Consider the following 14,313-nt stretch of genomic DNA (forward strand, 5'->3'; position numbering starts at 1 on the left):
GTTTATGTATTTTTTTATTATTAATTTCCAGGTGACTTCATTTATTAGCAGTTTTAGATCACTGATGCAGTGCTATTATGCAAGCACTTCTGGAATGAGATGAAACTAAACAGAATCAGTAAAACAAGCAAAATGTGAAGCGAGAGAGCAGCATTAGAAGACATGTAGTAACAATGTTAAGAGTGAAAATGAACTATTTTTAAAAGCAAAAGTGGAAGCGGGGATTAGAAAGACATTGTGGTCATTTGCTACGGATGGAACAACTTCTACATCCATAAATAAATAATGCAAGCACACAAACCTGTATATGTAAATAAGTGGATAAGAAGACGGGGATAGTTAAGTATTTCAGCTTTAGCCTCTTATTTTTTATATTTAGAATACTGATGAAGTTGGAGCCTGAAACACTTAACTGAATTCATTTATTTACATATTACTATTTGGCTGCATCGTATATAGAGCCTTCTTCAATGCAGTTTAATTTTGTTGTTTTTCATTCATATCTATCTCTATATATATATGAGAGAAAATATATAGTGCCCTTGAACACTCCTCTAGATCGTTGTTAGCTACTGAAGTTCAAAGAAAACTAGTTCCCTCTCTTTCACAGAATAAACCAGGCAAAATGGACGGGAGTGAGAGTGAAAGCAGGATCCACTTGTTAGAAAGGGTGCTAGGGAAAACGTGACCTATGTGAAGAAAATGAAAGTCTTGCATTTATCAAAGAGCTTAATATATGTATCCCAAAGTCACAGGAGTAAGGTGAGATATTCCAGGACACTCCATGAATACGGATTCACACAGTGTCAGTATACCGCAAAAATCCTTATGCAAAGTGATAGCCATAAATGCCTAGCAGTAATTTCTCAAAACTGGTTATTTCAATTATTAACTTAAGTCAAAGTTTCAATTCAAAATGTTAAATCTAATTAGACTCAAAAGAAATTGTTCAATATAATTTATTCCTCTCCACTTTATTTGCGCAAGCCTGTAATTTAACAGGGAAGTCTACAAGTCAAGAATACCACAGACCATGCATTTTTTTAAGTAAATGGATCAGAATTGGTTTAAATTCAAGCATTTTAGCTTGTTTGGTTTTGGTGTTGAAATCACAAATAACTAGATTAAAACAAAATGAAGCCTTTAAAGTTTGGACCCTATGTTGTGAAATAAATAGCATCAATGCATTAGGGCAATGCAAGAACAGATAAAAAGTCTCAGGTCATCATAAATACCCTAATTTCAGATAATCCATTAAAAACACACAGAGAACAGCAACAACAAAAAGCTAAGTGTAGTACACTGGTAGATGCTTCTCAACTAAAATGGCTTTTTGCTTGATGTGCATTACGATGATTATATTCCCGCATTCTGCCTCTCCATTCCAGGCCTTTGTACAGATGTTTATTCTTTTCTCTCCTATTTGGTTATTATGGTTCATTATGTTGAGAGAATAAACTGATTGAAATGTTCAGAGAGATGAGTACCGCAATAAAATGTGTGTTGGGAGGGGGTTGGAAGGAAGCAGACAGGGAGATGAGGGCAAAGGGGGATTTTATCATGCTTGAGCACTGCTGCCTCTGAAATGATGCAAAGGAACTAGGGGTAGCTTGGAGGAGGAAGGAGCCTAAAATGCACATATCTGGAAGTCGGGGGTAGGGGGAACCTTATGCCAGATATAGAGAGAGAAAAGAGGGGCAGGGGAGAGAGAGCGGCTCTGTGTTCCGATGTAAACTTCTGGCAAGAGCTGGTTTGTTGTCAGGTTCCCAGACACAAAATAGATGCTCTGTTCACTAAGCATGAAGCCCTGCAAGGAGCAGGGAGCTCAGAGGCTCTTGGCTTTCCGCAAGTCTCATTAGGTCTGCATATTAATGACTTGCAGTAATATAAAGCAGCCCTTGAACAGGCTTTCCTCTCTCCCCCCACCCAACCCCATCTTACAACACGCCCAGGCTTCTCATAGCAAAAGAAACAACACACTTAGAAGAGCAAAGGGCTGGAAAACCAACCAGCCAGCCTCCACTCAGTCTCTCAGTGCTTCTGAGGAAATTGAGTAGGGTGGGATTCACCTTCATGTCATCTCTCCAGATGGTTTGGGCTACAGCTCCCATCAGCTCTAGCCAGCACTGGCTGGGGCTCATGGGAGATGTAGTCCAAAACATTTGGAAGGGACCCAGCTGAGGAAGGCTGTTCTAGCAAGAGAGGAAAGCAAGACATACACACTTCCTCAGAGGATCACCTTGAACGGTGTGGCTGTAACAACCAACAGGAGGCCCCTTGAACTTTTGTGACTTGACCATTATTAATGCAAAGATTGGATTCCAAGACCTCAGCTGATGACAATTCAGAAACAGCTGGCACTGAATACTGTAGGGTGTGCATAACAGCCACGTAAATGCCAAAAGAATCTTTGCTCCTCTCAAACTGGTGGAAGCAGCTCCACCACAAGACTATGCTCTCTTTTCATCCAGAAGCCGGTGAAGATCAAATCACCATGTACCACACAATCATGAATCCAAATATCACAATTAGATGCAGCCCACTTATTGGCTTATAAAAGCCAGGTTAACGAGATAGAAAGTAGCATCCTGCAAGTGCAAGGCATCACATATTCAAGATACCCTGTGAGACGCTACTGATCACCCCACACATGTACACACACAAACCTTCACCATCCAACTGCCATTCAATCATGACTCTTTTTCTGCCTCGCTCTTTCTCATTCAAACCCCTAGGGGCACACTCCTTGTGCATCACTCAACAAAGCCTGCTAGCCAGTTGATGCTGCAAACTGCTTTGAAATCTTCTCAACAGCTTTTCAGACGATCTTTTTCTGCCTGCTCCCAAATGTGTCAGTACCTCTGTACCTCTAATAGGCAAGGAAAGTCCACCACACAGATTAACATACCAAAACTCTGTAGCTCTCAAGAGCAAGCCAAGGTTGTGGTGTGTGTGTTTTTTTAAATCACACACACATAAATATGTATTAAATGGAACACTCTTAAAACCCATCCATGCATCTGCAGAAAAAGACAACAAACACTCTGTATCCCATTACTTTCAGGCCTATTATTTATTTATCTATCTGTAATTGCCCTTGCTGCCTCGCTTATTAAAAGATCAAATATTTAGATTCCCCCTTATCAGACTTACCAGAGGATTGACCTCGATTAGTGGCGTCATGATCGCTGTCTCCTTGCTCACTGTCTCCATGACCACTGTCCTTAGAGCTTACTATGTCTGCTTCCTGGAATGCAGAACTAGAAACATAAAAAAGCGCTTAATATTTGAACACCCAGGAAAAAGGGAAAGTCATAAAACATTCTTCTGCCATCACATGGCCACATGTGGAGCTGCACTCAGCCAGACCTCCCGCTCACAGCACTGATGTTGCTGTTGCTGATGTTGCTGTTGCTGAGAAGCTCTTTCCATCAGAAACAAAACTTGTACTTCCAGGCATTAATAATCCATCTGGACAGTCAGTAGCCATTATTACACTGCCTGTGCTACAGAGTTGTTATGAATAATTTGGCTGAATTTGCTTAAACTGGGAAGCTAATTTCTGCACAGAGAAGTCAATACTATATGCCAGTTCTTGAAGAGAGGCTCATAAGTATTTGAGGCACGTTTCAGACCAGCACAAAATGAGATTCCACTCTCTTTTCAGGTAATCTCTGCAAGACCCACCAAAAGCCATAATTCAAAGGTGTTCATTCAGGGCCGATTTATTTTGCTTAATGTTCCTGTCTGAACAAATTCATTTTTATATTCCCCAGCTATTATTCGACATCTGCAGTAAACACATTTCCACGTCCTCCTTCATACTTGCTGAAATACATCTCAGGTTGTGCAAAATTAGGGCCATAATTTAGGAAATCAGGAGGTCCTACCTGTTTACCCGCCGTGGTCTATCAACTAGATAACTGAGCTCTGCACGCTGGTGTTTAGTCTAGAAAAATAATTAGAAAAAATAATTGAACTCCCAGTGTGTTTTTTGCAGGCAAAACCAGTTTATGTATCTATAATTATTATAATCGATCTAGAAGTGCATTATAGTTAAGCCATTGAATACCCAAGAAACAAGTATCACTGGTGTATATGAGTTCCTTACTTCCCTTACATTGGCAAGGAATGAAATATTAGCCCTAAGGCAAATAAGCAAAGATTACTCTTGAATTCCATGCCTCTATTGAATAGCAATGGGTGAAAAATGTCAAATGAGGTACTATTTATTCTGAATAATAAACCTACAACTTGAACACCTCTGTGTATTTCATTGAAGCATATGGAAAGAAGAAATACAAATTTATTTATTTATTTAAAAAAAGATGAACAAGGAGAATATTTCTTCTTAAGTTCTAGAAGAACAATTTTTCAAATATTATCAAAAATTCTTCATTGGCTTCTCCAAGGTGCAAAACACTGTTTTCTCTCAGTAATAGACACAGAGAGTATACACTCAATTAAATACCCAGCAGACCACATTTTAATTGAAGAATGTTAAGTCCAGATTATGTGATCTGCAAAAATTCTTTACACACCAGGGTAACACAAAACATGCATAATGTGGCAGAATGTTAAGCTTTGATAGAAGCTTTCAGTTGCATTCTTTTGAGAGGGTTCTTTTATAACAAAAAATGCTTCATATGGAACCACTCTGCTAGAGTCATGAAAAGTTAATTAATAAATCCTTAATTCTTGAATTAATTAAAACTGCTGCCTCATAGTTAGATGTTCATAACCACAAGAAACCCCCCCACTCCCCCCACAACCTTAATCATACAGGCAGGCACTTTGAGATGTAAATGGTAGCTTTTTAATTAAAACACACACACACACAAACTTTACTGCATTGAATAGAAGCATCATTACAGAAACTATTTCAGATTTACTGTTCCTGAAAGGAGTAATAAAATAACTAAAGGACCAAACGAACAGCAAAAAATTCTCTGACATGCATGGATTGGTCTGCACTGAGGGAAAATAAAAACTGGCAGCTGACCCAGGGCTGTGTTGCTTTGATACAGAAAAGGAAGAAGCTAGGCTAGCTTCATTCAAATGCACATAGTGTGGGCGCTTGGCTGCAACCATTTCTAAGATGCTCCCCAGTGCACAATTGCTTCTGCCTCTGAAAAGAAGCTACTTACTGGCTGAAACCAAAAGGTGCCTCAAAACACACAGAGCTGTCCAAGTAGCCTGCCCTGCATCAGGATGGAGCAAGATGGATATTTAGGAGGGTGTGTGTGTGTGTGTGTGTGTGTGTGTGAGAGAGAGAGAGAGAGAGAGAGAGAGAGAGAGAGAAGGTGGACAAGGCATGTCTACACAGAAGTAAGTCTCCTTATGTTCAGTGGAGCTTTTCCCCAGGTAACTGCACATCATTACAGCCTAAATAACAGTGAAGGAATTAGAGATGGTGCAGATGAAGGAAAGCTGCACTGCAGTTTGATGGCAGTACAGTGGCTGGAAATGCATGTGTTGCTGGAGAGAGGGCATAAATCAGCTGACTACTCATCTGCTACTACTTGCCACAACTGTAGTAGTAATCTACAGCCCACTTAAGAGAAGTGAACTGAGCAGCAGGTTGATAGTGCCAATTAATAAATGACAGTCTGGAGACCTGTAAGCATTTGAGCAGGGAGATTATAAGGCAAGTCAATGCTAGTAACACTTAATACCAGTAGTAATACCAGTAGGAACATTAATAATTAGAGAAAAATATGCAACCAGTTGAGTGAGAGTTGTATGTGCAGCTGCTCAGGAGTAAGCCCCCTAGAAGGCAATGGGACTTACTTATGAGTAAATATTTGTTTACTCTTCACTTGACCACCTTGGAACTTCCACCTGCATCAGGTTCCAAAACTGATAGTTGGTAACTGTTACAGCTCAAGAGCCAGTAAGATATAACAGGGTGTCAGACTAGGAGCAGGTGAGACCTAGACTTAACTCTTCTCACCCAAGAAGCTCATTTGGTGACCATCATTCAGCCTGGTCTACCTCTAAAGGTTGTTGTGAGGGAAAAATGGGTATGGAGAACAACATGTGCCCCCTGCAGTTCCAGGGAGGAAAGGCAGGCCTGTTGTAAGTCTAGCAAAAGATAGTGAGGGCTACAGCAAAGGGAGGGGGGTAGTGCCCTAGTAGTAAGTGGCTCCTTAGGTTGTGAGAAGCCCCGAGGGCAGCCAGACGCCTTACCTCGCTGGACAATATACTGCCATTGGAGATGATGTCGGGCTGCTGGTCGGTGTATCCGGTGACGATGGCCCCGCAAGGGTTGTGCTCGGCGTCGGTGCTGCGGGAAGGGCTGCAGGGCTTGAGGAACATCAGGTCGGTCTTGGCCGACTCGGGGGTGAGGCAGACCTGGTAGCAGTAGTTCTGGTTGTGGTGGTGGGAGCCGAAGCTGGCTGACTCCTCGACGGGCACCTGGGCCGGGTTGCTGGGTACGTTGGAGCTCTGCACGAGCATGATATCGGACTTGCTGAGCTTCTTCTTGCGCGCCCGCGCTTGGCGGCTGCAGCAGGGGCAGCAGCAGCAGCAGCTGAGGCAGCAGTCGCTGGCCAGGCACGTGTAGATGTTGAGCTTCTTCTCCTTCTGGCAGCGTACGGCCAGCACGATCATGGCCAGCAGGAAGATGAAGGAGACCGAGCCCAGCGCGATGATGAGGATCAGCGTCAGGTCCAGGGATGTCTCACCGCCGGCACCGCCCCCCGAGCGGCTTGGCCGGTGCTCTCCGCCGGGGCCCCCAGCGCCCCCGGGACCCAGCCCCCCGCCGGCCCCTGCGCCGCCTCCGCCACCTCCCGCGCCCGCGCCCTGCCTCTCCACGGCGCTGTCCACCAAGACCACGTGCAGGGCGGCGGTGGAGGAGAGCGGCGGCTGCCCGTGGTCGCGAACCTCGATGACCAGCTCGTAGGGCCGCTGCGCGTCGCGCTTGGCGGGCACCTTGCGCGCGGTGCGCAGCTCGCCCGTGCGCCAGTCCATGCGGAACAGGCTGGCCTCGTTGCCACGCGCGATGCTGTAGGTGAGGCGCGCGTTCTCGCCGTCGTCCGCGTCCACGGCCGCCACGCGGGTCACCAGGTAGCCCGGCTCGGCGCCGCGGGGAAGCACCTCCCGCGCCGGCGTGCCATTGCGCCCGGGCAGCGGGCTGACGATGGCGGGCGCGTTGTCGTTCTGGTCCACCACTACGATGTTGACCGTCGCGTTGCCGGCCAGAGCTTGCTCGACGTCGGGGTCGTCGGGTCCTCCGCCTCCGCCCGCCGCGTCGCGGGCTTCCACTTGGAAGCTGAACTCCTTGAGCTGCTCGTAGTCGAAGGAGCGCAAGGCGTACAGGAAGCCGTTCTCGGAGTTGATGGATACGTAGGTGAACACCGACATGCCCTGGATCTGGCTGTCAAGGATGGAGTAGGCCAGCTGCGCGTTGGCGCCCTGGTCGCGGTCGGTGGCGCTCACGGCGTAGATGTACGCGCCAGGCACGTTGTTCTCGCTCACGTACACCTGGTAGACGGGCTGCGAGAAGCGCGGAGCGTTGTCGTTCACGTCGCTGATGCGCACCTGGATGGACTTGCTGGTGCTCAGCGCCGGCTCGCCCAGGTCCCGGGCTACCACCGTCAGCGTGTAGGCGTCTCCGCCGGGCTGCTCGCGGTCCAGGGGCCCTTCGGTGACGATGGTGTAGTAGTTCTTGAAGGAGCTCTTCAGACGGAAAGGCGCGTCGCCCTGCAGCAACTCGCACTGCACTTGCCCGTTCTCCTCAGAGTCGCGGTCGGACACGCTAAACAGAGCCACCACGGTGCCCGGCGCGGCAGCCTCGCTCACGGCCTCCTTGACGGTGGAGAAGCTGATCTCGGGCGCGTTGTCGTTGGCGTCGAGCACCCGCACCAGCACTTTGCAGTGGGCGGGCACGGCGTTGGGGCCCAGGTCCTTGGCTTGCACGTACACCTGGTACACGCTGCTCTCCTCGAAGTCCAGCTCGCCGTTCACCTCGAGGCGACCCGTGCGCGGCGAGATGCCGAAGAGCTCTCGCGCACGGGCCGAGATGTGGCTGCTGAAAGAGTAGATGATCTCGCCATTCTGGCCCTCGTCCGGGTCGCTGGCGTTGAGCTGCAGCACCAGCGTGCCCGGCGGCGAGTTCTCGGGCAGGGCGACCGTGTAGACGGGCTGCTCGAAGGCGGGCACGTTGTCGTTGGAGTCCAGCACGCGGATGGTGAGCAGGGCTGTGCCCGTGCGCTGCTGGGGCTGCCCGCCATCTACGGCCGTCAGCACGTAGCGGTGTACCGCCTGCTGCTCGCGGTCCAGCGGCTTGGAGAGCACCAGCTCAGCGAAGCGGTTGCCGTCGGGCTGCGTCTGCACGTCCAGCGAGAAGTAGCCATTGGGGGTGATCTCGTAGGTGCGCAGCGAGTTGGTGCCCACGTCCGGGTCGAAGGCGCTCTCCAAGGGGAAGCGGGTGCCTGGCGTGGCGCTCTCCGAGATCTCCACCGTCAGGTCGGGTTCCGGGAAGGCGGGCGGGTTGTCGTTGATGTCCAGCACTTCGATCTCGACGCGGAAGAGCTCCAGCGGGTTCTCCAGGAAGACCTCGAGGTGCAGCTGGCACGACGGACTCTGCTTGCAGATCTGCTCGCGGTCGATCTTCTCGTTCACGTACAGCACCCCGGTCTCCAGGTTGAGGTCCAGGTAAGGGCTCCGCGAATTGGGCACCGTCTGGAAGCGGCGAGCGGAAAGTTTTGTAATGTCCAAGCCCAGATCTTCGGCGATATTCCCCACGAAAGTGCCATGCTCTTGCTCCTCCTGCACCGTGTAGTGAAGCTGCGAAAGGGCTCCCTCCACCATCCAGATTAAGGCAAAGACGAATAGCACGACCATCTCCAAAAGGGGAAAAGAGATTTCCCCCCCTCCCCGACGCTAACACTTCCCCCTTCTCCAGGAAAAAAAAAAAAAAACCCTCCTCCTTCGAGAAACACCGTGTCTGTGCGGGGAGGGAGGGAGGGAGGGGAGGGAGCGCCAGAGATTGATGGGAGCTTTAGAAAGGATTTATGATTCCTTTCCCTTCATGTTCTCTTTCCTCCCCCATCGCCTTCCTTTAAAATAAATTTAAAAATTGAGGTGGGGGTAGCTGGGGGGGGAGGAGAAATATCACCCAAGATGGGCACGGGAGGGAGCCAAGCCGAGCTCCCACCTCATCGGTGATCTTCGCAAGAAATGACCAACTGGAGGCAATACGTAGGTGGCTATATAGACACAGGAGCCCGCTTTAATTTATTCCCAGAGTCCTGGCACTGCACCGCGGCAGCCGGAAAGGCGCTGGAGGCAGCGGTAGCCACGGCAAATCCCGAGGAACTGGTCGGTTTCAAGATTGTCCTCCGTTGGGCTTCCTGGTCGGAGCGGGAGCGCGGAAGGCTGCGGGAAGAAGCGATGGGCATGCCCCCTTCAGATGAAGAAAAAAGCATGAGAGACGGGGAAGGTCCTCTCTCAAAACATTTTTTTAAAGAGAGCTACAAAAATATGACAGCCAGCGGAAGGATGGGGAGAAAAGCGGCAGCCCCAAACTTTAAATTCCCTGAATTTCTCCGGGGCTTTGCTGAGATGCTCTTAAATCTCCAGCTCTTCTTCCTTGCATGCCTTTGCGCTCAGTTTCCTTCCGCCGTCTCCTCCTCGGCTGCTTTGCCTCTTTCTCGCTGGCTTGCATGCACATTCACTAAGCAGTGCTACTGCTGCTGCTGCTGCTACTGCAGCTCCTCGCGCTAGCTCGCCCGCCCGCCTCCCGTCCCGAGCTCCAGCTCCCGCGATCTCGGCTGGCAGTTTCTGAGCTCGGAGCGCTCGGCTCTTCTGTTTTTGCGCAGCGACCTGCTCCTGCCAACCAATCGCCTCGCCGTCACAGCCCCAGGGCGGCAGCCCATTGGATGTGCCGCACGTCCAGCAGCTGTCGTCACGGAGCAAAGAGGGAGGAGGAGGAGGAGGAGGGAGGAGGGAGGGAGCCCGGGAGAACCCCGCGCTCCAGTCGACTCGGCGCGAGGGCGCGCGTGCGCGCCGGTCTCAGGCAGAGAGAAGAGCCCTGCCACTCCCGAGGCGCTTGCCGGGGAATCTCTGCCTCGGAAAGTTACTATTCCCCTGTCGCGGCTCCTGAGCGAGGAGATCACCTCTCGTCATCAATGCAAACCATGACGCTAATAAACAAGCTGCTCCGTGGAGATGGAATTTCCACCTGCTGCCGACTTTCCCTTTCGCCTTTGCCTATTTCGGTACCTTTCTGCTCTGGAAAGTATCGCCAACAAGGAAAACTTGACATACATTTCCCTTACTTATTTTTCTTTTCCCCACGGTTTGATTTTCCTTTGCCGGATCGTCTTTGACACGCAATGGAGAGCCACTTGGAGTTTCCACCAACTGCCTGCTGTGGCTTTTGGGGGGGGGGAGGTCCTTAACAGCAAGCATTTATCTTCTAATCGATTTCACAAAACAAGCGCTCGCAGAGAGATTATGACACTGAATAACAATATATGGTGAACGAATTTATCCACAGGCCACCTATGCTACTATGAACATCGTACCCGCTATGGCTCAGTGGCAGGGCAGAGCAGAAGGTCGCAGGTTCAATCCCCACCGCACCCAGGTCTGGCTGGGGAAGTTTCCTGTCTGAAATTCTGGAGAGGACCTGCCAGTCAGTAGATATCATCCTAGACCAATAGTCTGACTCGGTTTCAATGTCTAGCCAGGAATCTGATAGGATGTGGTTTTGTTGTTGCTTTAAAAAACAATAATTGTGGATTAGAGAGCCCATCCGATGCAAGGCAATATTCAAACATATTACAAAATCATACTACAAGGGTAGCCAACATGCTGCCCTCCAGATGTCATGGACTCCAACTCCCGCCAGCCTTGCCAGTGAGCAAGGCTGATGGAAACTGTAGTCCTTAACTCCTGGAGGGCACCACGTTGGCTATCCTGTGTTTCCGAGTTTAAATATACAGTAGGTGCTTAAATGGTTATAACCAGTGTCCTGTGCTAGAATTGTAGAAGTGGGGAGCAGGGGTGCCAACTTGAATGAAATATTGGGGGTCCTCCAGGTAAGCCCCACCCTGCATAATCAATCACATGACCCAGTGCGCGCGCGCGCGCACCCCCCCCCCATTTGAATGGCAATGCTCATCAACTTGAGGGGGCACCGTGAAATATTTTATGTGGGTGCAAAGAGTTGGCTCCTGTGGCTCATTACCTTTTTAACAGCCATCCTAGTTACTGATGAAAGAAGATTATGGGGCGACATGCTTTGGCTAAAACTTGGGGTGGGAGGAGTGAAACTTGTGAATGGACGGACTACCAAACTTTTTCTCCCACTGTCGACGACTCTAGCCTAAAACATGTATACTCAGAAGTTCTGCCGAGTTGAATGGAGCATCTTTCCGAGTTGGGATTTATGTTTTGCTTTTTTAAAAGTGCTTTGGAGGCAGTGACGGTGGAAGAGATTACGATCAGCGAGGCTAAAAACAGCGAACTGGTGAAATCCCCCGTTCGACGCCCGGCGGGACAGAGTCTGTTTACTACGGTTGGCTCTCCTGCCTTCGCGCAATGACTAAAGGCTCCTTTACGCAGAGGAATTGCACTATAGCAACTGAACGTAGGTGCTCCCTTGGCGCAACGCTGCCTTGCTTTTGCGCCTTATTATTGCTGCACGTTAATCTTTGAACTTCCCGGAGCCTCGAGAGGCTCCCACTCGCCTCCCTAAAAGCATCTTCGCGCTGTAGGGAAAGGACGTTCCCGGGTCGTTGTGTCTAACACCCCCGCCCCGCCCCCCCGCCCACTCGCAGAGCGTCATAATTTATTACATTTGAGGAGCGGAATCAAAGAGAAGAGGGGCCAGCGGTAGTAAGTGGCCTGTCAAAGTGCAAAATGCAGCTCAGCAACTAAATGCTCTCACGTCATTTTTACAGTACGATCTTCTATTACTCGGAAGTAAGCCACACCGAGCCCTTGGGCTCATTCTCCGGTGAACATAGGCTTGAAATCCTACGCTTCCCTTACCTGGGAGGGAGCCCTATTGAACTCAGCGCGCTTACTTGCGAGTAGGCGTGCATAGGCTTACACACTGGGTAGTGCTTCAGCGAAGCTCCTCTGTCTGAAGCAAGGGGTTTAGGATTGCAGGGGATGGTTTGACGTCACAGGATGGGAAATGTACCCACCAGTCATTCCTCCAAGTTGCCCTCACGTCTTCCTCTAAAATCAATGCAGAGTCAATGGGAAATGGCCACCGAAACTAGTGCTCTCGGGCTAAAAGTGGGTGACCGCTACCCGATTGCTTCGGAGTAAGTGGCTTGTGAACGGCAGCCTCCGTAGACCATTCCCACAGTGCTTCCAAGGACTACCTTGCTTTCTAAATACACATGCGGAGGCGGGGGCAATGGATCCGTGTGTACACAGATTCTAACGTTCGGCATCTCTCTCGAAGTCGATTCGAATCGGCTTCTCGATCCCCAGCCGCAGACGCGGAGCAGAGGCGGGCGCGCGCGGGCGCTTTTCTTTATGATGCATTATAATTTGGGGCTGGTTGCTTGAAAATGTACAAGCGAGCCCTTTGGCAAAGCATAGCGCACATTATCGGATACCTGGTGTCCTCTGGAGGAGGATAGCCTTTTGATCTGCAGCCGCTTTATGCCTTGGCTCTAAGCCCGCTCATTAATTCGGGCCGAGGGTCCATTTGCCCAAGATGGTGTAAAAGCGCAAGGAAGGATTCCGGAAAGGGTATTTGAGGAGCAGTGGCAATATTGGATTGGGGAAGGGGATGGTAGTGAAAGAGGCATGACCCTAGATCTGTACAAGCATGACTTCCCCGTGTATAATAGTCCGTCTCCGACTCCAAATAGCCCCAGCCTCCTGGGGAATCTTTCTTTTCGCGAAGACGGCTGCCGCCGCCACGGCCGTCTCCCTCTCCTCCTTTCCCCGCCTCGTCTGCCTATCGCCGCCAGCCACCCATTTCTAAGCATCCTTCCCTGCCTAGCTGCGCGCATCCTTCTCTTCACTGCGGGCTGCTCTCCTCCTCCTCCGCTTCTTTTCACGTGAATGGGTCCTCCTGTCTCTGAGCAGTTAAAACCCTGGGTTGCCTCTCTGCCAGCAAAAGAGAGGGGGTGGGGGTGGAGGGGAGCGACAGACAAAATGGCTAGTCCTTTCACAGCTGCAGTAAATTTACGGGCGGCCAGACAGAGCCAAAAGGAAAACCGCGGCAGCGTCACACGCTGGCAGCAGGGGAGGAGGGACCGGGGAGCCGGCTGAAAAGGGACCTGTGGCTTAGCCGGAGAGGCTGGTGGGGTGGAAAGGGAGCCTGCAGGGTGTCTGTTTGAACCTCCCCACCGGATCAGAGACTCTGCTGCACCCTCATCCTCCGTTATGTACTTAACGGGGAAAAAATCGCCGTCGATTTCAACACCCTCTCTCCGGACTGGCAAAGGACGCGCGTGTGCGTTGGGTGGCGAATGCTTATCCGGTTTGCTCTGTCCTGGTTTTAAAACGCTGTCTTATTGTGGCACCTTGGTTGCCCCAAAGAGAACACCCGAGCCGCCCCTGCCTGTGTGTCAGTGTATACACGCGCGCGCACACACACAAGCGCGCTCGAAAGCTCAGTGTCGTTGACTCCGACGCTTAAAAGGAGAGGAAAGCGGGATGCGCCGCCGAGAGATGGATTGGACGGGTCTGGTGGTAAATAATCCACGATATCTACCGCCACGACGTTTTAAGTTTCCTCCAGCTCCGCAGGGGAAGTGGCAAATGTAAGCAGCAGGCTCCTCCTAGCGGCCAGAGCGAGCCACTGCTGCAGACGTGACGTTTCGTCGAAAGAGTTGTGAGTAGCAAGCAGCAGCAGCAGCAGCAGCAGCAGCAGTGTTGCTCCTCCGTCCTTTTGTGTGAGTAGTTCAAACAACCCTCCCCTCTTCGAAAGAGCCCATTTGTATTTGTAGCCTCGCCTCTTCAGCGAAGAAGCGAACTGCTGCGAAAGGCTCCTCCGCGGAGGAGGCAGCAATGCATGCGATTTAGTCCCCTTGGGCTATAAAAACCATCGCTTTGCCTTGGCTCTGTCTCCCTGTCTGAGCGTCTTCACCTTCCCCCGGCCCCCTCCCTCTCTCCTGGACGTGACTCTTCCCCTATCCCCTTTCTTTCTTTCGCGGGCAGCGCCCGCCGATTTACGACGAAAGAGGAGTTACATCAAACAGGTGCTCGGATGGGATAACGACGGCTACAAAGCGTCGTGGTGTATATTATAAACAGCGCGGTGCCACTCGAAGGAAGTTGTGGCCACAGCACAACTGTCCACCCCACGCCCCGGCGGCTCACCAGCATCCCTCC

At 50.4% G+C, this 14,313-nt stretch overlaps 1 protein-coding gene across 20 annotated transcripts in view; it reads right to left on the bottom strand.

Annotated features, from left to right (window-relative positions):
* Positions 1-9,798, bottom strand: part of PCDH10 (protocadherin 10) — a 54,869-nt gene extending 45,071 nt beyond the window's left edge. For 10 of the 20 annotated variants that reach the window (XM_053403401.1, XM_053403400.1, XM_053403399.1 and 7 more), the window contains exons 1-3: positions 6,190-9,797; positions 3,891-3,949; positions 3,154-3,260 (exon numbers count right to left, since the gene is read on the bottom strand). In XM_053403401.1, coding sequence (XP_053259376.1) covers positions 3,154-3,260; positions 3,891-3,949; positions 6,190-8,847 — 2,824 coding nt within the window. In that variant the 5' untranslated portion in view covers positions 8,848-9,797. Of the gene's footprint in view, positions 1-3,153; positions 3,261-3,890; positions 3,950-6,189 lie in introns of all 20 variants that reach the window. The other 10 variants (XR_008332233.1, XR_008332234.1, XR_008332235.1 and 7 more) reach the window with 3 other exon arrangements.
* Between the last annotated feature and the right edge of the window lie 4,515 nt (positions 9,799-14,313).

This window comes from Podarcis raffonei, chromosome 9 (genome assembly GCF_027172205.1).
Source record: "Podarcis raffonei isolate rPodRaf1 chromosome 9, rPodRaf1.pri, whole genome shotgun sequence".
NCBI lineage: Eukaryota > Metazoa > Chordata > Lepidosauria > Squamata > Lacertidae > Podarcis > Podarcis raffonei.